The 27567-nt window shown below is 43.6% G+C and overlaps 1 protein-coding gene across 1 annotated transcript; it reads right to left on the minus strand.

Moving 5' to 3' along the window:
* Positions 1-2192: 2192 nt before the first annotated feature.
* BMP3 (bone morphogenetic protein 3) lies at positions 2193-26078 on the minus strand. The gene is made up of 3 exons (XM_080591523.1): positions 25151-26078; positions 13569-14476; positions 2193-7106 (listed from the first exon to the last, which is right to left on the minus strand). The coding sequence occupies exons 1-3, from the start codon at positions 25497-25499 to the stop codon at positions 6915-6917; spliced, it is 1449 nt and encodes a 482-aa protein (XP_080447649.1). The 5' UTR covers positions 25500-26078; the 3' UTR covers positions 2193-6914.
* Between the last annotated feature and the right edge of the window lie 1489 nt (positions 26079-27567).

Raw genomic sequence — 27567 nt, forward strand, 5'->3', positions numbered from 1 at the left:
ACTAATCCATAAGGCCCCAAGCACCTGCTTGCATGCAGATTGTGGGCTAACTGGGAAGGATGTGCAGTGTGGCCGTGCGGAGGCAAATTCTCCCTCAGGCTTATGTTGTGAGCACATGCATTTGTAATCCTGAAAGTCACAACCCATCTTTCTTGAACCATCACGTCCTTGTGGTTTGTGAACCTCGGTCACCTTGAGGTGGGAGACCTTTAGACCATGTAGAGTTTCTGGGGGGACTGAGCCAGTGGGGAAGCAGCCAAAAGCATCTTTTCACTTTGTGAGTCAGAGTCCCCTTTCTTGTTTCCTTCTTGTAATCAGAGGTTAGAGATAAGAGCCCTATTCTTTACATTGTGTGCAAATTCACGCTAGACAGAGAGTTAGAGTTTCAGAGTAAATTAGCCTGCACAGTAGCAACAAGGTGGCTAATTATTTTCTTCCAAGTCTGTGATTCCTTGTTTGTCCCACTAATGTTGCCTGACAGTCTGTTTTGGGGATAGCGAGACACCAGCAAGATTTCCCTCAGTTTTCAAGTGCGTCCTTTTGCAGAACTCCTCAATGTTAGATCATTGTGACTTCTGATACACGTGAATTTCCGGCTGGTTGGTGGGAGCTGGTGCAAAGCTACTGAAATGAGGTGAGCTCCTGATCCACACAAGTCAAGGGTAAACTGTGGCTGACCTCCCTTAGCCAGTATTTCATTGATGCACAGCAGATGAGAAGTGGCAAATGTAATTTTTTTAAAGCTTATCTGATGTTCTTTGCAGAGCCAAAAGCCATTACCCTTACCAAGGCTGCCGGCCAGCTATATCAAAAGCCAGAATGAATATTCCAATTAAATTATTGAGCAGATAGCAGCAGGCATGGCTGCTTAATTATCTAGTAAGTCACTAGGGAAGTAAATTACCAAATCACAGCATGGTTTGGGCTGGAAGGGACATTAAAGCCCATCCAGCTCCACCTTGCTTGCCATGGGCAGGGACACCTCCCACCAGACCAGGTTGCTCAAAGCCCCATCCAGCTTGGCCTTGAACATTTCCAGGGATGGGGCATCCACAGCTCTTCGGGGCAGCCTGTGCCAGTGCCTCACCACTCTCATGAGGAAGAATTTTTCTTATATCTAATCTGAATGTACCTCCCCCTTCCCAGGAGAGGGCGAGAGGCCAAGCATGGCCCTTGGTGCGCCTGCCCTTCAGCATTTAGAGCAGGGTGCTCTTGCTAGGCCAAGTTGTGCCGTGCAGGGAGTTGTGCTGTGCATACCATGGTTTTGGTTTCTTTCCAGAGTTTCTTTTCCATAGTTTTGTAGTAAAACATTTCTGTTACTGAAGCCAAATGTCTTGTATTGGAGTGGACATGTGGGTTCTCCTGTTACCCTAACCTGGGGACACCTCCCAGCTGCCCAGAGAACAGAACTGGTGACAAGAAAACTCTCCTTGTTTCCTGGGGACAGAGCAGACCGGACCCCTCTCTTCCCTTTGCATGCATTCCCAGGGGAGCAGTGGTCAGCTGTCTGCTCTCATTTGCTTTTGTGGAACTACTGAGCCTCCCCCCACTTTCTGTAACTTCATTCAGTAGGAGAGGCAGAGACAGGCATCCGCACGATGGGCATAGCCCAGGAGCTTCTTACCTTCTGCCTCCTATGCGGCCAACTCAAGAAGGAAAACACTGTAGCTAGCCCACCACCACCCTCCTTCTCTGGGGGAAGTCAGAAACGCATCCTGCTGGGACCTCCCAACTTCCTTTCGTAGCTGTGTGCTGTATACAGTTACAGGAATTACTTCCCTCCGTGGTTTTAACATAACAGCCTCAGGTTCTGTCCACACCAAGAAAGCAATTAGGGTGGTCTCATTCTTCTGATAAATTGCAGGGTGTCACCACAATTTCTGCACTATTTTTGTAGGCTGGAGTCAAAACTCGGTGAAGCCAATGGACAGAAACCCACTGGTACCCTTGGGCCTTGGATCAGGTCCAATAACCTTTGTAGCTTATTACTGTCATACTAGCTAACCTTTAACTGAATCCATAGTACCCACTCCCCAGCCACTATGTACTTTGCTCTATAAACACAATCTCTGTTTGGATTGCCTTTGCAAACGAGCACTTGAGATGTATACATATCCGGAGTGCTGAACACAGAAGGCAAGGAAAACTTTAAGGTTCTTGGAAAGACCTGGGTACAACACAGAACAAATGAGTTTTCATGTAAAAAGAGATTTTATTTTATATTTTCTCCAGAGTTCATAGTGAAAGTTTCCCATTACTGAAAGGAAACAAATACAAATTAGGCAAGCTTATACATCAGTAGTGAAACATGCCCTTCACAGTGTTGCTGCAACCTGTCCTTGTGAACTTGCCCAGAGTCCCAGCATTTCATCTTTGCAATGACAGTGAAAAATGTATTGTTTAAAGAACGTTGGAAGGAAAATATGAAAAGGACAGGATGGCCACAGATATAAAATAAATTAAAAGTATCTGTAAAGTTTCTTTCCATATACAAAATAACTTTTTTTTTGTAATTTTAATTTTTTTAAATTGCTGTTGTCTGTACAAACATTAACTTTTAAACAAAAAATCATTTACAAAGGCTGTTTTTACAAGGAGAAATGGGTTGCTAAACAAAATGTCAGTCTCCTGCAAACCACTGAGCATCTCCTCGGAGATGAACATCCTATAAGCTTTTTGGACCGGTCCAGCACTGGAGCAGAGGGATTCACAACCCCAGGGGTGCATAGTACATCATGAAATGTACTCAGCTGCTTGCAAGTTCAGGGTCCCCAAACAAATGAAAAAACGTTGCCCGCTTTGTAACCCTGTGTCACTGGTTCCAGTGGACAACTCTCCTGGCTCCAGGTATTGCACTGCAGGGTGAATACATTTTATTTTGCACCCTGTGTTTTGCTCACTTACTGCCAGATTCTGTATTCAGCCTCAAAGAATAGGATTTTCAAGAGCTTTCTGCAGAGGCTTGCTCACAGTCTGCTCCTCACGGGGGACTTTGCTCCCAGAGTCCTTGGCAGACTGAGGCAGTGCTGAATCTTTCAGGACAGACAATCTGAGGAGAGAGTTTGAGGAGCTCGAGACATTCTCTTGGCATCTTTTGAGCCAGCCATAAAAATAACACGCAGGCATTAGATATTATATAATTAGATGGGAAGCAGCGCCATTTATCAATTAATACTATTTCAAAAAAACAACAGGTGGCAAAAGCCCCCCATCCTGATTTAAGACTAAAATGGTGATTAATAACATTAGCTGGAAGTTATTCTGAAGACCCTAGTAATACAAAGTTATATACAGAAATCATTGCTTATGTGATTAATACATTACTGATGCTAGACATGGCTTTACTTAGAAAGTTGCATGTAAAAATAAAAATGCAAAAACAAATCCTGTGCATAAAATGTCTCACATACATAGTTAATTGAAGATAACACTCAGTATAAAGTTGGAAGAGGCAGATCAAATTTTACTTGGAAGATTATACTTGTTCTACATGACAAGGTTAATGACAAAGACTGGTTTTATCCCAGTGAAAACCGAGCATAGCATATTGATGCTCCTTTTCAGGTCAACTCCAGGCTGCCTTGTAACAGCAGTGTAAAGCATTGCCTATAGTCTTGAACTCATCTTCAGTCCCAAAGAGTGACTCAGAGCACTGCTGCGCTGGAGAAACTCCTATATTTAGGTAGTGCCTCTGTTTTGGAGTGCACAAGCCAGGAAGCTTGGCTGCCAACACCCTCTTCTGATCTGGGAAACTCCTGCCATCCAAGGGGTGGGCCCAGGTGCGTCTGACCTCTGCGGAGCCCAGTTCCTGGCACTGCTTGTGCCAGGCACGGTTCACACACCCAGCTGAGCCCAGTCCTGGCCTTCTGCCCAAGAGCCAGCGGCTCCAAATCCTCCCTCCCCCTGCAAACAGGACACTGGGGCTTGGACAGCATTCCCTGGGGGACTGACTGCCACTCTCAGAGATAGTGGTCTCTTTTGCAGTGTGAGGACCCATCCCATGAGGATTTAGAAGGCTGCAAGGTACTTTCTCTGCTGTGTTTGGGAAGGTGTAGACTGGTGCTGTTCTGAGACAGGAACATGCTGTCATCCTAAGGCAAGGCGATGTGAGGAGAAATCCAGCCCTCAAGTGCTGCTGAGCTGCGCCCACTTTTCTATGGAAAACAAGATGTGCACCTTGAGAGCATTCAGCCTGTACCGAACAGCAAAAATTACTGTAAAGGAAAGGATTTTGGCAATAAACTGTTACTCATCACCAGCTACCTCACCCTGAACAAAGAAATGGGACGTACTGGCACCAAGCCGAGGTTGCCTTGTCAAGCTGCATGAAATCTGTTTTGCAACAAGCCCTCTACAAATAGAAGATTAGATGGGGTTAGGTTTATTGTTTGAGCTTGCGCGCTGTTTAGTAGTAGCCATTATCGTGCAGAACCGCATAAACAAGGTATTTATCCATGCAGCTGTTACAGAAGGCAGCTAGGGGAAGCCCCTACCTCTTCTCGTGCTTGCAGGGCCTGCTGTCCGAGAGCCGGAGCCACCTTCCAGCTTAGCCAGCGCCCCCCCCCCCATGTGCCCTGGTGACACCGGGCCCTGCAGCAGAGCGGGGGGTTCGCAGGTGAGCCCCACAGGACGGGCAGCCTGGTGCACGTCGCTGCTTCCGACCATACTTAAAGCCACGGCTGGAGCCCCCCCAGCTCAGCAGCATAGACAGGCTCATTTTCACCGCCAAGACACAGCAGTGAAAAGCTCTGCTGTCTGCAGCTGCCTGTCATTTCAGCCAGAAGAAAAGCACAGCTTTTTTACTCCAGTTTTTAAGTCAAGCTGATTTGCACACTGAATGTCTAACTTTTCTCCAACATATGGAAGCGGATCAAAAGAACCTTGATCTAAATGTGCACAGCTGCACACTTACTGCTTACTTTTGATGGCAATTCTGCTCCTATCTGATGAAGATGGCACTTACTCTGTAAAAATGGAGACTTTTTTCTTGTGGTTCCAGGGAACTAATTCTTCAAGGCAATATCCTGCTACAGAGCTCTTGGAATCCTAACGTAGGACAATCAAATCTGATAGCTGTGTTGATTACTGTCGCTTAATTGCAGGCAGTAAGAAGGTATCAGATTGTAATTTTGGGAAATCTGACTGCACGGGTATGCTGTTGAAGCAAGATAAGGGAAGGACTGCAAACCTAACTTGCATCTGGGACTCATCTTTTTCTCTCCCCTCCCCCCCCCTTTTTTTTTTGAAGTGAAACTCCTGTCACCTTCCACTGAGACTCTGTGCACTAAAAAGTCATTGCTGAAAGGATCCCTAGGTTGTGTGTTCCACATCCACGCCTCTCACACCTACGCACATGCAAATTACTCAGATTGGTAAACATGATAGCACCGCTGACCAAATACAAAAATCAATCATCGACTGTTTAAATTAGCTTCAAATAGTCAAGAAACTGCAAGAAGGCATTTGCATAGGAAAACTGCTATCACCTGCAATACACCAAGGAATCACTGACTCCAAAGTAGAGAACTGAACTCTCTTGACCATGGGGAATTAATTTATTCCCTATAAATATTTGCCCTTTAAGTATACTACTTCACACAGGCAGTTATGTAGACTACTTATCAAAAAGGTGGTTCAATGTTTACTCTTAGCACAAACTAAAACATTGTTCTTGACAGCCAGAAGTGCTTTAAAAAGCTTCATCTCCTACAGAGGATATTGCTAGAAACAAAGCCTGAAGTTTCTCTGACATTGACCCAATAAGAGATATAACTTTTTGCTGATGTGTTTATGATTCAGCAAATTGCTTTTTTTCCTGCTTGTAGTTTTGCACAAAAATTTTCCAGGTGGAATGCATGTTTTGTATTTTTGTTGTGCAAAACCTGCTAGTAAGAAACCTTAAATTGACAGAACAGGTACAGCAAACTTGATTTTCCAAGTAGAAGCACTGAGAAAAAGAAAAGCTACTATTTAATTAACGTGACAGTCAAACCTCACCAACCAGAGCTAGTTTTGATAAAATAACTGTAGTGAAGGTCTACTGGTAAGAGTTATGCACCAAATAATTTCACGTTAGGAATCAACTACAATAATTTACTCAGATTATTTGCAAATATGTTCTCGAATATTTGTTATGAACAAGTCACTCAGCCACTTCACTGAGCGTGATACTTTCAAACCCTTAGCCTGCTGAGTTTCTACAGTAGCAAGAAAGAGAAGTCTTTGCTTGTGAGATACCACAATTTCACATGCAGCAGTAATGTGTTTTGTGTTCTTCACACCAAGGGCACTGACATCTAGTAATATGTTAACAAAAATGAATACACACATGCAGTCAGTGACATGTCATACCAAGGAAATATATGTCTAAGTTGGATTATCTAAGGCTCTTAGAATGTCAGATTTTTTTTTCTTGCTGCACTACTCAGTAACCTAAGGCAGAAAGCTTAGCTTTAAAATGATTAATAGTATATTTCTAATCTCCCTCCCCATTAGTCACCAGAAGAACGGAGACAAAAATTAACAGCTACTGCTGTTTCCAAAATCATGTACAAAAATAGATCAGTATGTCCTTCTGACAGTCTCAAAAATCTTGAAGTGTCTTCGGTAAATTCCTCTTTCATCTCTGTATTTCTACAGAAACAGTCAGTCCCCATTGCCATGAGTTACATCTTGGTCAAATTCAAAGATGAATGAAGTTCATGTTCCCTTTCCTTAGAACTTCTGTTCAGAATCCATGTCATTTCCATCCTTTTAGTTTGGATAGATTCAATTTTTTTCCTTCCCCCTTCCCCCCCCCCCCCCCCCCCCAAAGGAAATGCATTGGCAGTGCAAACAAAAAGTAGAAATCATAAAAAGAACCTCATAGAATCGCAAGTGATCATCTTAGCATTTCAAAAGGGTCTTCTGAGATGTTATCTGCATGCACAGGATTCCACTGTCATGTTGGGGTACACCTTAAGAACCACATTCTTATTTTCATCGAAGAACAAGATGCTGAGAGAAGACATTTTGTCCGGAACACAGCAAGGCTCAGGAATGCCTGGGACTACTCCGACTGCTCTCACTATACTCTGGATGGTGGCATGGTTGGATGGCTTCAAGGCCTGCAAGAGAAAGATAAAAGCAGAAAATATAATTTCACGTATGTTAACAGGGACCTGTATACTCCAGAACAAAACTTATTTCTTAAAGAAGGGCCCTGTGGCTGATTCACTGTAAAATCTGTCTTTTACTCGACTATTTCCAGTTGTCACCATACACGCCCCGAGCCAGGAACAGGGAATATGACTCTGTCCTGGTTCTGCTGGCCACTGGATGTCACTGCTGCTCCACTGCTTTCAGCTAGAGCATCCCGCTCAGGACAGGGGCCTCTTGCTCTCGGTGGGACATGCCTTCCCAGGAAAATGCCCAGACAGCAGACCTTGCACCAAGGTGTACCTATAGGTCAAGGCAGTCTCTTCTGATGTAAATTAAGTTTCATGTGGGCTGCAATTTAGTCATAAACTTGTACAGCTGGGAGTGAGGCAGTCAACATGTTAGCAGGCTGATTCATTAGGGGAGCAAAATAAATACAACTTCTATGCTGGGAAGTCAGGTTGGTGGAATATGAGTACATCAGGGAAAAAAAAAAAAAGGATAAAACATATACAGAGGAGAGTATGGAAATACTTCATGTCACAGTGCTAACTGTTCCAGTTTGCTGTCTTCCAAGGTTAGGTTGTTTTGCTAATTCTTCCACGCCAAGTCACTTCTCATCTGTAATATACATCATCAGTGACACTGCTGAATAACTGAGCCCTCAAATCCCACGTCAGTTGTGCCTTATATTATGGTGACATTTTGCTCTAAAGTACTAAGTTTCCTGGATTAATACTCACATAATTTGAAACAAATTTTGATTTAATACAAATGAAAAGCAAATCTGAGTGGTGAAATAGTTATTTCACTACATTTGTACAAAAACAAACAAACACCAACCAAACAAACAAAAAAAAAAACACAACAAAGACACCCCAACAACCCAACCAAACAAATAGAATATGAATTCATTCACAAAATGAAAAGTGAATATATTCAGAAAAGCGAAAAATAAATATTCTAAATTTACTTCCAACACCCTCAAACCCTTCCGAACCCAAATAGCTGTAAGCAGATGAGCATGAAACATGCACAAGACAGATTTTAGCCAGTCTTATTTTTGTAAGGGTGAAATCTTAACAATGCATCTTAGAGCTCATCTTGCACGCAGAACCTGGGAATCACATGGTTAAGTATGCTCAGTCAGGTGTCACTGAGAAATATATGGAACAAGATCAGGCGGGCCAAATTTGCAGTTTGTGGTTTTGTTGGGATAAGAGATGATTTGTGTTGCGATAAATCAGTCTTGAGGCTTAGATATCTACCTACCTCATCTGCAAGTCCTGATGACCTTGCACACAAAAAATCACAGGAATAGCTGTGAGGTACCGGCTCGTCAAATCGCTTGTGCATAAACGTTTGTACATTAATAGGTATCTGCTTCCAGTTCAGCTGGCTATGGATGCCTAACTTGTCCCTTTTTAGGATAGCTCATGACTCTGCATTTTTCCTCTTTCTCACAGAGACAGATGTTCCTCGAATTCCAAAAAGAAATGAATTAGAATGGACTTTTTCCATACCACATCGCTGAAAGCAGTCTCAAGTGAGAACTGGAACCACTTGACAGAGAATTGGAAAGGATTCACTGGGGAGCACTCAGCCATTCTTTAGGTACACGTTAAACATAATCCGATTTTTTTTTCTTTCTAATGAGGAGCCTATTTTGCATGCAGAAAGGCGGAGCAACAAATGATCCCAATCCTGCGTGCCTCTTGCGTCTGTTTACAGTCTGACAGACTCAGAATTTTCTCACGTATACTCAGGATCCAAGTCCATTTTAAACACAAAGGTTGTATAAACCCTGATCTTTTTTCCCTTTGCTGTTTCAGTCAAAGTTTATCAGAAGAGTGAGATGGAGACATGCAGTGATACTCTCCTTAAAATACAAAAGCAAAACTTCTTGAAGCATCCTCTTAATGGCTATAGATCTCCCAGCATTGTTACAAACACATTGCTCTCAATCTAGCTGGCAGATCTTAAAGACATTTTTGTTGATTTGTTTGCTTTTAATTCAAGGGTACCTATGTTCCTCAGCAGTAGTTTATAAGGATTTTTAAAGAGTCTTAGATAAGTACAAAATTCACATTTTTCTATAATTTCGCTCTGCAAAAGTATGTGAAAGCTCCAGAAGCATGCAGGCCTGTTTCTTTACTCAGCTCCAGTGCAGCATTCTCCACAAATGTCACTGGGAGCCCAACATATTTCCTAGGCCTGCTGATCGGATGCAAAGAGGTAAAATATCTAAATATTTTAGTGAGTGCTTTTCAGAAAACTGAAACCCCCCTCTGGGTACTGAATGGGCATTACGCCCTGCACAAGAAGGGGTATTTAGGCCACTGCCTCTGGGCCACTGATGCTCTGTCCAGCAAGTGATAATGAAAAGCAGGCAAAGATTTTCTTTTAGGAGGTGAGTCCATAAGGAGCAGTGGGAGGGAAAAATGCTGAGCTGACTCCTAACTGCCAAATCTGTGAATAAGTACAGCTGTGGCTAAGGCTGCACCTGCTAAGCTGCACGCATCCTTGGGAGACTTGGTGCCCTGTTGAATTTCATTAGAGATGTATTAGGAGCAGGGCACATGATGTCAATTACGAGCTTTCATTCCTGACCTGAGAGAGGGTCTGCCTGGCCTGCACACTCCGTGGTGTTCTGCAAGCCCAACACATGTGGGTTTGAGAGCAGTCAAGCCAGCTAATTGAAATCAGGGAAAGGGTAGGGCTGGAAAGTTTGGAGGTGGAAAAGGAGGGGGAAGAAGCACATCTGTTCTTAATTACCAAACAGGTTGTCAACTTTAGGAGTTCACCCTCAGCAAGGGAACATTATATACCCATAGGCACAGATTAGTTTGTTATTGCCTGATGGTTACAGTATCATTTGCAAACACAGTCTTATTAGCAACACCTGATATTAGGTATGCCCAAGAATAACACATGGCTCTAGAAGATGCTTGCTTCACCTTTAAATTAATTCAACTTTTAATTTTCCTTGGAAAACAAGGTCCTTTTGTTTTATGTGATTAAAAAAATGCACAAAAGGAACAATTCGAAATCTAATATGGACAGATATCTGCCAGTTGCTCCCAGGGAATCAGACTTACCACGAGGTTTCAGTTGCTCTCTCAACAAACTATCTCTTCGGAGTACATGGCAGCAAGCACTCATTGTCATGGCGTCCATGTACCTATAATGCTCTGGTTCTATATTCCTCACCCAACCGAGTCTAGGGAGTTTTGCACAGATAGGCCAGATCAGACCTTTTTGTTAGAATTTGAGGAAGAAAACTGATGTCCTGATTACGGTGGTGTGGGCCTGAACTACATGGCTAGCTCATGGCAATCAGACCCGCTTCGTGTCAGAGAAGTCATTCAAATGCCGCTTTACTTGCCCACTCATCTCTCCTGTTTATTTCTCACCTTTCTTCTACTGTAAGATTTTTGAGGACAGGGACCACTTCTGATTGTGGGTACGTGCCTGTCCCAGGTGGACTGAAGGGGTGAAGAGGAGGGGGAAGAATACGCCCTTGAGACTGCTGGACTTAGCTATGGTGACAGTAGTAGCTGCAAGTCTACTTATTTGGGTGGATGGGGTTAAAACACAACATATCAGAGGCCAATGTTATTATTTGCTGGAAAGTAGATCCTGATTTTGGCTAAAATACATTTGGCTCTGTATGACAGAAAATCTTTTTATACGAAGTGTAATACGTCAGGGGAATTAGCTGAAGACAGACAACTCACAGATAAAGATGGAACTCATCTTTCACCCAGGCAGTATCTGTTAACTACCCTTCAGCTGTGCACGCTGTTAATACCTCCCTGTCATGCCTCAGAGTGCCAAACAGAAGTTCAAACAACAATTAAACTTCACTTTGTCTCTTCAGAACCATTGGTTACTAAACTCATCTCAGGGCATTTTACTTGCCAGGATTTTTATAGCTTTTTTTAAAATTATTATTATTATTATTATTATTTCTCTTCTTCTTCCCAGAGGTTTGAAGTTACTCTGGGTATTAAGCCCTGAGTTTGTGAAGCATGTCAGGGATTTTCTGGTTGTTGGTACTAAAAGAGGCTCTGCATACAGAAAATGAACCTTTTTATTATGTTGCTTCTTTATTATTACTCTGCTTTTTATTTCTTGTGATTTATGTATCTCTCTGAAGATAGTTGGTGCTCTTTTGCTACTGGAGTATCCATGCTCTCCAAGTCTAATCTTGACTCTTTCTTGTATTCTTGTCTTTAAGTTAGTATTTAGTATAAAATTAGTATTTAGACTTGTATTCTGTCTTAAATTAGGTATTTCCCATCAACTTGAGGTAGGATTAGATTTCAGTAGGAGCAGGGAAAGACCAGTAACAAATGCTTCTAAAACCACTACCTTCAAAACTATTTCCGTGAAAGCCTTGTTTGTTTTTTGAACATGCACTTTATTGAGCGTTCTTAGGTTTGATCTATACCTCATAGAGACAGAAGAGGCACTAACCCTGAAATATATGGTATGTATTGACTATTGAAAGAGAAATTTTCTTAAAGCCATTGCTGCCTCAGAAGGTAGAAGCCTATTTTACGTCTACCAATTAAAATAAAAAAAAAAAAAACACAAAACCCCCCCCCCCCCCCACAAAAAAACCCACACAACAATCTAATGAGTGGGCTGTAATGGTTATTCTCTAACAAATGCCAGATCATGGGTGTTCGTAAGCACCTCAACTATGATTTACTCCCCTAAAAATGGAAAGAGCCAGAGTTGATAACTTTATGGAACAGGAACCTAAATACTTTTGAGCTTAACATGAGACAACTTCAGGCCTTTCTAAGAGGCTACTAAACATTCTTGTCCTAAATTATCATCAGAAATAGAAGAACTTGACTGAAATTGACCTCCAGTAGCATCACTAACTGTCTGAACCTACTTCACGTTTGCTTTGTGACTTTTGCAACTCTGATGGTAGTCCACAGCAAGTAACTCATTTTAAGTGAAGAATATTTTAGAGGCCAGAATCAGCTGAAGACATTGTGTTTGTGTGAACGCTTTTGAATTAAAATACTTTAGCTTTTCTGGTTTAACTGTCATGTACCATTTCCTGCTAAACAGAAGTCCAAACAGCACTCTTTTATGGTTGGGATAAAGTTCTTATAAGAAAAGCTGCATCTGGAAATGTTAATCCACTTTCAAGTAGATGGTTACAGTGGGCGGTGAAAAATTTGTCTGTCCTTATAGCTAGAAGTTCAAGACCACTGATTTTAAAATTTCTAACCTGTACGTTAAGTAAAGCACAGTTCCCATCAACAATAAAGTTAAAGGCACAATGCCATTTATGCACAGGTAGTGACTGTTTCTCTTCCTATTCCCTTTCATTTTTTCCCCTTTGATCCGAAACCTGAAAGCCTGCCATTGCAGTTTGAGGTAGTCAGACAAATTGTCTCCTTCAAACAGAGACTCCTTCCTTCCTCAGCTTGCTTTATTTGGGCTCCATCACCTTTGGTACAATTCGCCACCTGTCATTTTCAAAGGGTGGCTCCCTTGACTCCTTAAGCCTCTGAGATTCCACATGAATTTTGAAAGAGACTGCCAAGGCTTCATAGCATCAGGAATAGGGACTCTTGAACATGAGGTTTCAGTGAGACCAGATGCCCTACTTTCACTGAAATTTCCTGTAGGTGTTATTTGAGTGTACCCCTCATTTTATGCCAGCCTTCAATACTGCATCTCACTTTTAGGTCTTGGTAGACTTCAGGGGGAAGCACACTGCTAATAATGACATTGGGCATTCGATTTTCAGGAGCTGATTTCATCTACCAAAGTCATGGCGCTTCTTGCTACCCACATGCAATCTCATCAAAAGCAGAGGATATTGCAAAAGGCAGTCTGTCGGGAACCATTGCTTCTGGATCCACTTTGTCACAGAAGTGAGTCATTTGGATCTTTGGCTTACATGCAGAGCATCCCAACTGCTCCTGTAGCTCCACATACTCTCTGTCACTCTGACAGTAACGCTTCATGAGGCACACATTTTTCCTAGAGGATGCTGTAGTGACTGACCCCACTGCAGGCCTGGCAGCAGAGACTTCTTCATGGTATAACTACTACTGTCTAATAAGCAATTTTCTGTGTCTGGCCTGTATTATGTTTATTAAACAGGCTAATAACAAGTTCACACATCATTAGCACTATTCAGGAAGTGTTTTATGGCAATTTGGGCTCTGGACAAAAAACTAATACCATGTAATATTTTTTTAATTTTCTTTACAAGCCTGTTTTTTCACTAGCTGTTTTAACCGCTACTCCTGGCAGTACAAGACAAAGATACCACCTATTTACTATATCCTGATACATAATAGGTGACCAGCTGCATTTTACTCATACAGAAGAAAAAAAAAAAAGTGCATAGTTTACAACAACACAAAGTGCAAAAAGATCAGTAAAGACAGTACCTTAGGAATTGGGAACTGACATTCCCCCGAGCAGTAATAGGCATCAAAGGATTTAGGGGAAATAATCCACTCGCTCCAGCCAATGTCTGCAAAATCCACCTTGAGATAGCGCCGGGCGCAATACCTTGGCTCATTCCACTGCTTCCTCCTCGCCTTCTTCAAGGTTTTCTCATCGAACTGCAGAGTCTGGCTCTTCTGGTGATGATTCTTCCTCTGCTTTTTCTTACTCTTTGCCCTCTCTGCCAAATGTGGCTGGAATGTTTTGTATGATTTTCTGTCTTCCCATCTCTCATCCTCATTGTACTGGTACTCAGCTCCTGGAAGCTCATTGTTCTGCAATGGCAACAGGACATTTGTAGAGCGTTTCCGCCGCCGCTTCCCACTGCTGCTCCTTACATGGTTTTCTGGCCTAGGAAAGACCCTTGTCAGAGGATTACGGTGCCCTTGCAAACTAGAGACAACGCTCTCTGGCTCTGAAATAGCAGAGTCATTGGCATATATCAGAATGTAAGGTTCGTAGTAAGAAGGTGCCCTTTTCCATGGGTGATGGCTTGTCAAATCCATTTTGACACTGATCAGAAGTTCATTGTTTTGTTTTGCTTCGTGCAGGACCTGAGTGATATCCTTCCACTGCCAGGAAAGGACATCCCCATAAGCACTGGAGACATTTATTAGGAAATGTCCCAGACTCCGGGTCTGGTTCCCAACAGAAGGAAAGGTCCAAACTGAAAGATGTACTTGAATTTCAGGTTTTCTGTGCCCATGAGAACAGCCTCTGGATTGTGAACAGTTCCACTTAGCATTCAGCAGATCACCGATATAGTAATACACCGAAGCTGACAAGATATTTTCAGACTTGGTGAGTGAAGTCAAGTTAAAAACATACAGCTCCTGGCTTCCAGGGCTCCCTAGAAAAACAAATATTTAGATAAGAATATGGCAATTCAAATTGTTATGGAAACCAAAAGGACCAACCCATATTACTTTCTAGGTTATACATTAAGTTCATGGAAAATTTTCATGCAGTGCTTTGGGAACAGGTTAAGGCCACTATTCAGAATAATGACCAGCTAGTAAACTGGTGACCTTAACATCACATACTTTCTGTCTGGCTTCCTGCCTTCAGTCCAGAAAAACTCATACACATGCTACCACTCCTTTGATTCCAGGAAACAAACTAGGTCATAGGAATACAGGTCGATAAGAGATGCACTGAAGGCTGTATCTATCATCCAGAAACTTGAGCAATGTCATAGTAAGGTTTTGCTCTCCTTCTCTCTCTCTCTCTCTAAACATTCTCCCCTCCTTGCAAATACACCTTAGGTAACGTCGCTCTGTCCTGCCTACAAGTCTGTCTTTCTCTCTCCAAGACAAATGGGACATCAATGGCACTGAGCCATGCCTTAACCAAGATGCAGCTGAAGCTGGAGAAAGGCTCCCACTGGCTTCACCAGGCATTGGATTGTCTGTACTCTTCAATCATACTAATGAGCCAAAGCCCCCTCGCTAGAAAGACAAGGTTTGCTTCTTTAGTGATAGAGGCTGAATGTGGCTGTGAGGAAGACAAAAAGCCTGGATTGAAATGGGACAATGATTCTCATTGCTGCCCCAGGCTTTAAAGTATGCTTTTAAGTAAGCCCTTCAAGCTCTGATCACTGAGCTGTTCAATGCCAAAAAGCCTAGCTGGTTCCCTTACACCTCCCACTCCACCCCTCTGTGATCTGGGCTTCCTCTACAAGATGGGAACTTTGGGGTCTGGGTGGCAGCTTCTAAGTTGTCAGTGACTATTAAAGAGGGACTCAAATACATTTAATGTTTGGTATAGCTACATATATTTATCAGGATGGTAAATGGGCAAGCAGAAGAAGTACTACGTATTTCAAAAGCTAAACCAAAAATCCTGTGTTACAAAGGATGCTTCCTCTCAACGTTAACCATTCCTCCATGACAGTAAGACCAATTTAGTGGCCCCTCAAGTGTTCCTTTTTATGTATAAATGACACAGAGCCCTTCACAACCGCAAGGGTAGAATTGAGCACAGAAGCAAGCATTGACACCAGTCTTGCACACAAAGAAGGAATGCAGCTTGCCTCTAAAGGCACAGCGGGGGGAAACACCAGGCTAGAACCACTATTTTCATTTTTAAGGCTCAGTTGTCAACTGTGGAAACTGAAACAATTCACAATTTATAAAGGGCTAAAAACACACAGGCTTGTATGACTTCCTTTTGGCTAAGTCGGACACTAATTACAACAAAAGTTTCCCTCTAGAATAATCTGGACCAGGGTCACTTCAATTACACAGGATAAATTCAGTCATTCCCCCTAGGACATTTCATCAATTTTCATGAGAATCAGTAACAAAATATTTACTAATGTAGCTGGAGCTAAACGGACAGTACTAGAGCAACCCTAATAACCAAAAAAAAGCCAAACCAAGCTGTCTTTCTCTGCAAGGTGGGAGGAGGGATGGGCAGTGGTGGCAAAATGCATCCACTAGCCACTGTGCAGACAGAAACAAGCCAAGGACAATACGTCTTCATGGTCAGGGTGTTACTGTATCATTTAGGAGGGATGTGGTGGAAAGTGGGGTTTCCACAGCTGTGAAATTGGAGAAGTCAACTTAACCACAGGTATCTTGCACAAACCCAGAGACACACTCCTAACACAGGAGTGAAAACATATGGCTGACTACTTTAATCTCCTGCAGGGTGTGACAGAAAAGCTTGGAGGTGAGGCTTAATTTTTGCTATAAGATTTCCTGGTTGAACTGCAGTTATGGCTGTCCTTCAGAGTGGGAGAAATATAGATCCAAACGTTAAAGTGTTATCGAGACCTGTAAAAACAAGCTGTATCGAAAAGTCAAATATAGTCATGCAAAGGTATGCTCTACAGCCCCCCAAAGGGCTGGAAACAACCCAACACATTAGGAAAATGAGGCAACATGGAGTTAAATGTTTCTTTGACACCATAGCATGTCAAAACCCTCTGTAGTGGCTGGAGAGAAGTTATAAACTCCAGAGTTTTCCAAGAGTTGTTGTTTTATCCCAAGGAATGAGAAGCACAGAAGATGTCCCTGTGCAGTAGGGAGGAACAGCCTCTCTGCTTCCATCCTCAAAACACTATATTAAGCCCTCTGCCAAAGCAAGTGAGAACAAATGATTTCCAATACTGAACTTTGAAAAATTTTGATAGCTTTATGCTCCAGGTGATGTTTTGGGTGACATTCTGTGCTTCCAGGCACAGATACCGTAACTGCTATTGTTATTCAGACAGAGTCCAGCGCATGACAATATTCTCCCTCTGTCTGCCCATCCCAACCAGCTAAGCGGCCTCTTTTTCTAACTTTATTTCTTTTTTCCTAATCCATGTTCTGAAAAATATATTAAGAGGAGAAATCATCCTGACTAGAAAGACAGAATCTTTCTCCCCAGTACACCACATGTACTGCTTCAGGAAATTAGGGGAAAAAAATTCTCAGTGAAACGGGGAAAAAATACCAAATCATTTATGGAAGACACCATAGATCACACACTCAGCCCAACCTGACAGTGGATCACATAAGGTTCTGGTAGGTAAGTCCTTAATATCTGAAAACTAATGTACCAGATCCATCCAATTTCTGGCTATTACTTATGCCTGGGATTTTCCTTGATTTTGATAAAAATTTTTTTAATTCATGAAGGCCAAACCCAGCTACTCATTACGTTTGTACTAAGCTCATATGTGCACTTGACCTCTGCTTGGTTTGTAATCACTAATATAAGCTTAATATGTAATCTGGCAGAGCACTATGCATATCAGTCTTAGGAAATAGAATTTATGGTGTCTCAAGCATGGCTGTTAAAGAAGTTATTATTTGAACCCCTGTTTAATGTTAAATGACAAGTTTTGATTTTAATTTTTAATAAGAATTCCATTTAACAAATACTGCTTGTTTTAAATTGGCATATTGTAGTGAAACACAAAACAAGCTGCTTTTGTTTATAAAGAAACTCTATCTGGCGTGAAACAGACACAGGAGGAATATATACTTAGATTAAAAGCAAAGCCCAAGAAGCCACTCTTAACTCTACACCAAAGACTTGCAGTAGGTGGTGCTATTTTCTCACTGAACGACCTCTGAGCTCAAACCATTCTGAAGAGGTTTCAGATAATTCAGTTCACAAAATCATCTACAAGCAGGTTATTAGCATCCAGCACAGATGTCTATGACTTTGCTGGCTCTCGGCTCAAAAAAAAACCCAGCTGTGTGGCCCGGGTTTCTGTCACAACTTAGGAACACTGTGTCAAATCCATCCTTTGTGTGACAGCGATACCTGACTGAGATATGAGCACTGCACTCAAATAAGCATACTGCAGGCCAGTAATTACCCTTACAAGGGACAGATATATAAAGGAAGACTCAGCTTTAAAATATCTACAAATGCACCTTTTCCTCGGGAAAGTTAAATTTGACTTAAATGAAACTTCATCCTCAATCCCAGACAACAAAAACTGCTGAGGATCTGTCCCCACAATAACATAATTTCAACTACTAACCAAGGACAGGAGGTATTGAGTAGCATCTAACAACATTTTACTGTGAGGCATGAACCTTTCCGAAAGCCTCAGCCAGCTTGCTTTAGTTATGCTGTCTGATGTGAGCTGAAGCTTAGGTTTTATGACTAATATTTTTAACCCCCCAAAATTAAACCAAACCTAACTAGGGCTTCAGCAAATCCAATAACTTGTAGATGTTCATTATAACCAATATCTCCTAGTACGCTAATATCCATTTAAAACAGAGAGGGGAAGGGAGCCAAACCACAGGGCCCATCACCAATAGATTAGCAGCCAGCGGGGAAACCTGGACTGTCTTAGCCCAGTAGAGGTCTCTGGCCAGTTTGCCTGCTATAAAAAGAGCTTTAAGGTCTCAAAGGTAACAAAATCTACTAACTAACAGAGAGGTTTGTTGCTAGAAGCATGAAGTCAGCTTTGCAAGTTGAAGGAAGAAAAACAGGCCCAGAAACCTATGCCCTGGGAGGTCATGGCATTGCAATAGCTTTTTTCTTATGTTTTCAGTATCAAACAAAAATGAGAACACCAAACATTTGAAGAAACTCTCTTTGTGCTAGCTGCCCAGAAGTGAAATGGTCTGTTGCAGCAATCGATGTTCTCCTCGAAGTATCTCATACTGAAACATGACACTTTAGAGGGATGCTGGGTACAAGGTCCCCCTCTGCCTGGGTTGGCAATACTGGGAAGATCCTAAGAGCCAGGAGTGTCCCTACACTGCAGGGGGCTGTTGGAGCAAGCCCACAGCAGGGACCACCACCTTGCTGCCTGGTAAGGTTCTGTCACACATCTCTGAGCAGCTGTACTTGCTAACCTTGCACTCATACACAGCAGCGCACAATGTGATGCAATTGCAGCTCAGTAATTATTACCTGAATAGCAGTAACTTGGTGGGCTCACTTCTTCTACTTCCGAGCACTGCAAGCAGCAGAGTTCTGTCAGAACAGCATTAGCTGAGCTAGTCTTTTGTCTAAGTCTTCAAGGACTTACTTGAAGAGAGTTGTACTAACTCAGCTTTGCTCTTTTGTAGTACTACAGAGGAAGCACAAACAACTTGCCTGCAATAAAGTCTAAGGAGAAGATTTAAAAGGAAAGGAGCAAAGGAAAAATATGGGGAATGAAAAGAACTCCATTCAAGGAATACACTGCTACCTTTCAGATACTCCGAGGCCAGGCTTTAGTGGCAATCTCTGCTCCCCTTAAAGGGATTACCATACGTTGCTGGCAGCCTGCTGAGGAATTTCTGAAGACCAAGCTCTGCAGAACAGAGCTCTTCTGAACTGCAGCAGGTAAGACACAGCATCAGTGCACTTTCAGTATCATTTGCCTGTACCATGTAGAGCTTTGGAACAGCAGCCATGAGCTGGGCAGGAAAGTACTTCACAGCGAGAACACCTCATTGCTTGCATTCCTGTGGAATATAACTCAGGATGTCAAGGCACAGATAGTAAAGTACATGGATAGGCTACAAAGTTATTGGCCTCCTCAACCCAACTGCAAATCACTACTCACATGTATGTTCTCTCCTATTTTAAAAGAAACCCAGAACCCAGACAGACTTCCCCATGGCAGGGGAAAAGGGGAGATACATTGTCTCCAGGCCCAAAGCAGAAATGCCTTAACATTTTCATACAGGTGGTTGTCATACAAGTCAGGCTGTGCTCACTCACTGGGCTGCCAGCAGTTATTGGCAGCTGAGACCAGCAAGCAACCCACCTCCTAGTGCTACAGCTGAAGTACTTGTAGCCACTCAATCTTCAGAGGCATGGCCTGTGCTTCCTCACCTTCTTGCAATAACCCGCAGCTGTTCGTATTGCCTGTTACTGTTACTGGCATTAAAAAGGTATTTTAAGAAAGAGCAGTAGGTCTGTGGAGACTGACATCACCAGCAGGAACATATTCATGTTACGAGGGGCATTTCCAGGCATCAATAAGCTGGAACAAATCCACCAACATGTGGTGTGTTTACCTTTATAGAGGATGCACTGACATTTTTATGGACTGCCAAATCTATCCCATGGGTGAAAAAGGATGCAATAATGAGGGCTGTTTAGTTATATAGTCGTCATTAGCCATCATTTAAATGAGATATTAAAGTGGTGCCCTTGTGCCAGTGCACAGTTAAGAACATATCAGTGTTTCCGTTGTAAAACCTTGGTTTCATGGGTTCATAGGCCAGCTACGAAAGTTCACTCAGAGCTGGAAATGGGAAAAAGTTTCAGAATGGCAACACAGATTTGGAATGCAGATTTCTTCTTGTCTCCAACCTTTGCTGTTACTTGATTGCCATTTCCCCCCTTACTGATTTGGGTATTTTGCAAAGGAAAAATATAGGATCCTGTTCTGCCTTTTTAAAGGGCATACAGCTTAGTGCCAAACTGGCTTAATTATTTCTAGCAAAGCAGTCAAGGTTGTAGCAGCTAGTAACTTGACACACAAAAGTAAAAAACCCATCACTCTGATTAAAGCTAAATAATCCCTTTTAAGTTTAATCACTTTGATTAAACTTAACTTTGAGATGCAGTGATGGTACAATACTTAGGATCTAACTTACATGCCTATTTTGTGATATGAAGTGCATGAATATGCACATTGAACATCACAAATGTGCTGCACAGCATGTAAATCATCTCCCTACTATATGTTTTAAGCAGAAAGACCAGGTCTGAAAACTAAACACAACAACAAATCCAAAACTAGCACATAATAAACAAGCGAGCAGGTAGCATCAATAAAACACAAAAAGCTCTGAAGGAGAATGCAAAAGGCTGGTTCTCTTCCTTCTCAGTCATAATTCAACTTCAGTTGGTAGAAGTAGGTCTACTGTATGAAAACAAAGTTGCACACGCCGTCTCCTCAAGGCCGTAAATCTTCATGTTGGAACTTAGGTGCTCTAGAAACTGCGACTGACTGAGGGCTGTAGGCTAGTTCATCCACTTGGATGACAGCACAGTGAGACAGGTGGTAACAGAAGCCAGAAAATCCAGATCCCGGGTCTGGTCCTGACAGGCCAAATCTACAGATCCTGCCCATTTGCCTTAGCAGATTCACAGATTTGGGCCCAGTTCCTTCTGCCTAAAAAGTATCACAATGCTAAGAATGATGTTGATTGCATTTTATTTATAGGGGCACAGAATATCTCTCCCTCTACCCCACAAAAAAAAACCAACTTCAACAAAAAACAACCCCCCCCACCATGGTCTTCTGCCTGAATGTTTTTAAAGCTCTTGTCACAAATGACCTTACTGTTACCAGCACTGAAGAGGCTAGCATTGGGCCCCTGCTGATTTTCGCAGTCTGACGGCAGCCGGTGACTCAGTGGCTTCCCCATGCAGTACTTGGTTTCCCTCTTTGCGTGGGCATTTCACACCGCAACAAAGGAAAGAAAAGCATTTGAAAGAGGAGGAGAACATAGTTTTTAAACCACAAGAATTGGCCCAGGGGCAGGTGTAATACCTAAAATTACTTGAAATTCAGTCAATAAAAAAGAGTTTAAAGTAATTTCAGCCTGTATAGCTTTACTATAACATCATTAGAGGGACCCTCCAATTAAAGTTAGAGTTTTTCAAATGACTCATTTGCAAGACATGTTCCTTTAGCGATGCTATGATTACAAGTACTTTCAAAAGCAAACTGAAAGCCTTGTGTTCAAGGCTTTTATCTTTCCACTCTGCATTTATTCTGGGTTGTGCCTTTCCTCCAGGTCCAAAGCCCCAGAAGCTGCAGATCAGCACAGCTCTGCGGAAGGCACTGGAGGCAAGCAGATTTGTATCAGCCTGAGGGCTGGTCACTCATTGGTTTTGCTAACGGTCAGGAGAAAAGATGATCTGCGTGCAGAAGCCGATGCACAGACTCACTCACAGTTTAAGATTACTCTTGCCCTAACTGTCAAAGCATTCACCTGTAGCTCACATATCACCCTGTCCTCCCCCCAGCTTCCATTTTAGTCACAAGGGACGGAAAACCACCTACCACTGTGGGACCTGCAGGCAGAGAACTGGGGAAGGCTCTGGCTCAGGATTTCTATTTAAGCAGAGCTCGCTGTGCTGCCTGGTCTAAGTAAGACGAGGGCCGCTAGCGCCATCCCATAAATGTTCCACAACATTGCCCTTGTAGCCTGACACAGCTTCCCAGAAATCATGGGCTGAGCATCCTTTGACTAAATATGTAAAGGTAAACAAGGGCAGTTCAGTCTGCGGGGAAAAATGGTGCTGGGATGGGACTGCATGTTCTGTAGATGATGTAAATCCTTACTGTTCTGAAAATAGATTTGGGGCTTGGGGCTTTTTCAGCTTTGTCACGGGCATCACAGGTTATTTTTCTGAGCAACTCAAACTGGACAATTCTGTTCTGAGATAACTTGGTGGGAGAGATGAAAAACAAATTTGCCAGAATAGAGCACGTGAGCGGTCATCAAAGTCAAAGGCCCCAAATCCCAGAATGAGCAACAAACCACCAATAATCCAGCCTGTCTGTGAAATCTGGTGCATGGAAGATCACGGGGCAGCATCAGATGGACACCTGAGAGGTGCCCACACAGGGTAGAAGCTCTCACCCTGTCCCCTTGGAGGACTGAGCCACAGAGAGGAAAACTTGCATTGTGCTGTTGTTAAGGTGCTTCTTCTCAGTAACCATGTCTTGGGTTTTCTTTGGGCCTGTCTCCTGCAAGACTGCAGCTGTGACAGGCAGCACCACTTTCCTTGGACTAGAAACACGGAAGAGTTTCAACAAATCCTACCAGTTCTTGGTCTCATTGCACACTGCGCTTTTAGGGTCCCCAAAATTTGTCCTTTAGGGGAAAAATATGGACAGAAAGGTTTCACAGCTCTATTTGAGTGGTGTGTTTTGGAGAAGGAGTTGTTTACCTCCTGAAAATACATGGTTAAATTGCCAAATATATGCTCAAAATGCACATGAAGTCACCAAAGGTTTCCTTCAAGGCCTCTTGCTGCAAATGCAGGAGAAACTGGTGTATTCTTAGGGGAGTTCTGCTCATCACAGACCAAAAGCTGTCTCCTGAAGGGGTTAGCAGCAGGGAGGGTCTAATGTGTGAAGGAGTAAGGGCAACAGAACTGATTAACAACTGGTACGGCCATGTTATGGCCAGGGAGAAGCCACATGGAGACTGAAATCTGCAGCCGAGGAGCCTAGCAGTCAAAGCAGAGATCTGGAAACAAACCGTCTGCAGAAGGAAATACTGTGGAGGTGCCGTTTGTGTCGCAGGGCTGGCCGGGCAGTCGGGTGCAAGGAAGAAGCCAGAAACCAGAAGTCTTTTAATATTCCCCTGACGCCACCCCAAAGAACATTTGATCTAAGGTTTTTTACGGAAATGCACTTATATGCCATCAATAACCATACAAACGAGCTGCTGCTGCCTACGGGGAGAGAAAGACAACAGCCAATTGGTTAAATATTTTGCATAAATACTTATAAAAGTGTCAAAAAACTTATAACCACTTCCAATTTATTGCTTTGGCACTTGAACTGTGAAAGTATTGGAGGAGGAGGAAAGGGATTAGTGAATAGTGTGTTTATAGGACTGCTGCCACCCAACGTCAAGTGAGAGTATAAATATAATCAGAAAGACCACAGAGATGGGATTTCAACCAAAGGCCTTCTAGGTTTAGAACAATAAATATCTTTAATCAGATATGCTTAAAGGAGAAAATACACTCTGTTTGGATTATACCTTTCCCCCTTTTTTTTGTTTTGGATTATACCTTACTCTTTTCCAGTGAGGGCAACACTTAACTCAGAACAAAGGAACATATATTGGATTTATATTTCAAAAACTTTAGAAAGACAAGAGAGTACCTTCTACATAAAAACTCCATGGGGACAGCAAACTGAGAGTCCCACCTATCCATCCTCAGAAACGAACGTATTTAAGTCTCTAGCCTCTAAATACTCTCTTGTGGACAGAAACACTTGCAGTAACATATGAATGATGGAGAGTGTTGTAGCACAGAATCCTAACACGCCAAAGCCATTCAATTATTCATGGTATTTGATCTGTGTGCAGAGCTATCCTATAATAGACATTGTTGCCTTTGAAGAATCAGCAGTAATGACTCCCAAATAAACCTTAGCAAAGTCTGGCACCCAGCTCTCAGCAAGTTTTCTGGGAGACAAAGGAATCAGTGTAGGTCGCAAACTCCCAGACAGAACTCAGTTTTACTGCTGGGTCAACCCTTCGGTGCGATGAAAAATAAGAGACTGTCAAAGCAGGCTGCTCTGGATGGCCCAACAGTTGTCAAACAGCAAGTTTCCAGGATTCAGTGGATTTGGGAAGTTTATTACAGTGAGAGTCACATTAGGGTTGTGGCATTTCCATTGAGCCCTGACAGAGGTCAGATGCATTACGGAGCAGAGCAGTGGAGTCCAGAGATGCAGTGCTAAGACAGTACTGCCTTCTCTTTCTGCTAGGACATGGTTCTTCTGGGATACTGCTATGTTATCCATGTCTCCCCCACCATAAATATCCTTGTGTGAAAAGTGACTTCACGTTTTCAGAAATCTACCTGTGCATAGCAGTCTGTAATCAGGACAGAGATCTACTTGCCGCTGCCGAAGATGCTGAAGTACAGCACCTGCCATGCACAGACTATCCTTGAGCTCAACTCATTCCCTATTGCCATTAATCGCCACTACCGTCAGCAGCATCTCAAAGTAACTATTCTGTAGATAGTCTGAAGGACCGCCAGCACATGCTACTGCTCTCTCACATGCAAATCAACCCGTGATTTCAACAGAAGCTATGCATGCAAAATACTGATAAAAGGAGCTCCAGAGAGGATATATTAATTAGTCCACTTCCCTCATACAGTACTCAGATATCATCCAGGAGAGACGCTGCATACCAAGCTGAGCAGATAACCCGGTAATTAAAACACACGAGACAATGTAAGCACCGTGTCCCAAAACACAAGTGTCGCTGCAGGCAGCATTGCTTCCCTCATCTCTCTTCTCGCACCGAGCACCCTCCCCTCCACAGCGGGGCTCCCCGGGGGGCCGCTGGGGTCTCACCTGCAGCCAGCGGGCGAAAGCCGCGCACCGTGTTGCCCCGGCGGAGGTACGGAGCGGGCAACCCCGGCGGGTCCTGGGGCCGTGCTGCTGCCGCCTGCCCACCGCTGTACTGGTCGTAGAGCCGCAGCATGTGCTCCGAGACCTTGTCCCCCGGCTGCAGCCGCTCTGGCCGCCGCTGCCCCAGGCTGTAGTCACCTGCCACGGCTCTGGCTCGGCCGCCCTGAGCTCCTGCCAGGGCAGCTCGTCGCCGCAGCCCAACCCGGCGAGCCTTCGGCACGTCCCCCACGGCCAGGCACAGGCAGCCCCAGCCCAGGCACAGGCACAGCACCCAGAGGGCCGATGCCGCCATCCCGCTGCCGAGTCGCCCCTCTGTCCGGCACCGGGCGACACGACACCGGCACCCCCGCTGAAGTTGGCTTCAGACCGATGCAGCCCCCGACAGCGGGAGAGATACGGGGCTGTGCTCAAAACCGGAGACGGGGTTTCCTCTTGTCGGTAAAAAGAAAAGGAAAAAAAAAAAAAAAAGGAAAAAAAAAAAGAAGTGGGGTGGAGGAAAGCGCTGCCGTATAAACTACCCGTCTTTCCCAGTGCTGGCAGTGAAGGTGTTTATTTCCCCTCGCTGTGCAGGTTGGTTTTTGGCGAGAGGTGGAGGTGTTGCTCTCCGTGCGGCCGGATGCTCCTTCCCCACTTCGACTGGTGCGGGCGCAGCCCGGGTGAGTTTTTGTGGGGTGTGTGTTGTGTGCGTATGTGTGTGTGTGAGTGAGTGTGTGCGAGCATGAGCCCCGGCTCTCGGGGCTGATCTGTGTAATCAGCAGCCAATCACACCGCCTTCTTGGTCGGCTCTGGCTGCAAGCGAGAGGCAAAGCAAAGGGGAAACCACCACCCAAAGAAAAATGCGCACACACACACGCAAAGACAGAGGTGACTGGAAATTCAATCACTAGCACTAACTGCGTCCCTGAGGGCAGCGGGGGAATAGGCTGGTGGGATGTTCCCTTTTCACCTCCACCCAGCTTCTCCCAAAGGCAGAAAAACAACATGATTGCAACAAAACAAAAATCCCGAGTCAAAGTATACTCAGCCATCTCCCCTCAAATATCTCAGGGCTTGGCTGGGCTCTGCACCATCCAGGGCAGGCAGGTGGAAGGGATTATAACTGGGTTGTGTAGCCCCCCTCTCCCAGGGGTCACCCAACCTTGGTGGCATCCTGCTTCCTCCTCTGTCACCCTCAAACCCAGACAGGGCTGCCCGAAGTGTCCCCAGCAGCCTGGAGCTGGGAAGGGACATGCACCATGCCCAGGTGAAGGCAGACGAGTGCTCTCACGCATGGGAACCCTTCTGCAGGCTGCATGGGCTCAGGCAGGGAAACTGCACATCAGGACTCCTCCAGCACAACAGTGCGCAGCAAGGTGCTCTGTGCACAGCTGAGAGGATTTCACATACCTCCTGCCTGGGCTGTTTTTCACAACCAAAAGGACATAAAAGTCTCACCCCCTTGCCAGCGCCACAGCATCAGACAGGACCCCAGATGTGTAACACTGTCCTTTCCAAAATACGCTCTGCAACACAAAGATTGTCTTACCTCATACACTCGGGGGGGGGAAAGCACAGCAGGTGGAAGAGAAGCTTCTTGACATTTTCATGGTGTGTAAATATATGGGTTCACATTTGGAGAATGACTTGGTTTCTAACCTGAAGAAGAGAAATAAGAAAAATGAGCTTACACCTTACTATATGGAGCTTAGCACACATTATTTCCAGCATGGGGCATTCACATTTTCAACAGGTGACAGTCAAGTGTGCAATTATCACAATGTAAATGTATCAACTAAAATACATAATGTACTGGAAAGTGAGTTTGCTTTTCAAATTCCACTGAATTTAGGACCTAGATACTAAAGATCCCTAAGCAGCTTTAAACAGCTTGTCTGTAACTACAAGAAGCAAGTGCCTACTGGCAGGTAAGAAGGAAAGAATGACTTTCAAAAGCAGACTAATGATTTTTGTACGCATCTATATTTAAGTGCTCAAATACAAGATATGTCAGTGTCTTGTTTTCAAAGAGGTTTGAGGCATCCAATTTGCCATGCATATCTAAAAATATTGTACATAAATGTACACACACACAATTTCAATATTAATGCCAATACTAACTATACTTTTCATTTCATTCTCTATATAAGAAACTTAAATTACTCTAACATGAAAATTGTGCATTTGAGCACAGCTAAGAAATTTAGAGCAAACAGCAATCGCTGGCTTATACCCATGGCAAAACTGTGTGTCCCAAGAGGAATCTTTAGGCAACTGAAATACTGGAAGTGGTATTGCAACTTCAGTAACGTTACAGGTACCTTAAAGAAGGCTGTAGCGAGGTGGGGGTTGGTCTATTCTCCCACGTGAGGACAGGACGAGGG

The sequence above is a fragment of the Anser brachyrhynchus genome (assembly GCF_964034855.1).
Source record: "Anser brachyrhynchus genome assembly, chromosome: 4".
Classification (NCBI taxonomy): domain Eukaryota; kingdom Metazoa; phylum Chordata; class Aves; order Anseriformes; family Anatidae; genus Anser; species Anser brachyrhynchus.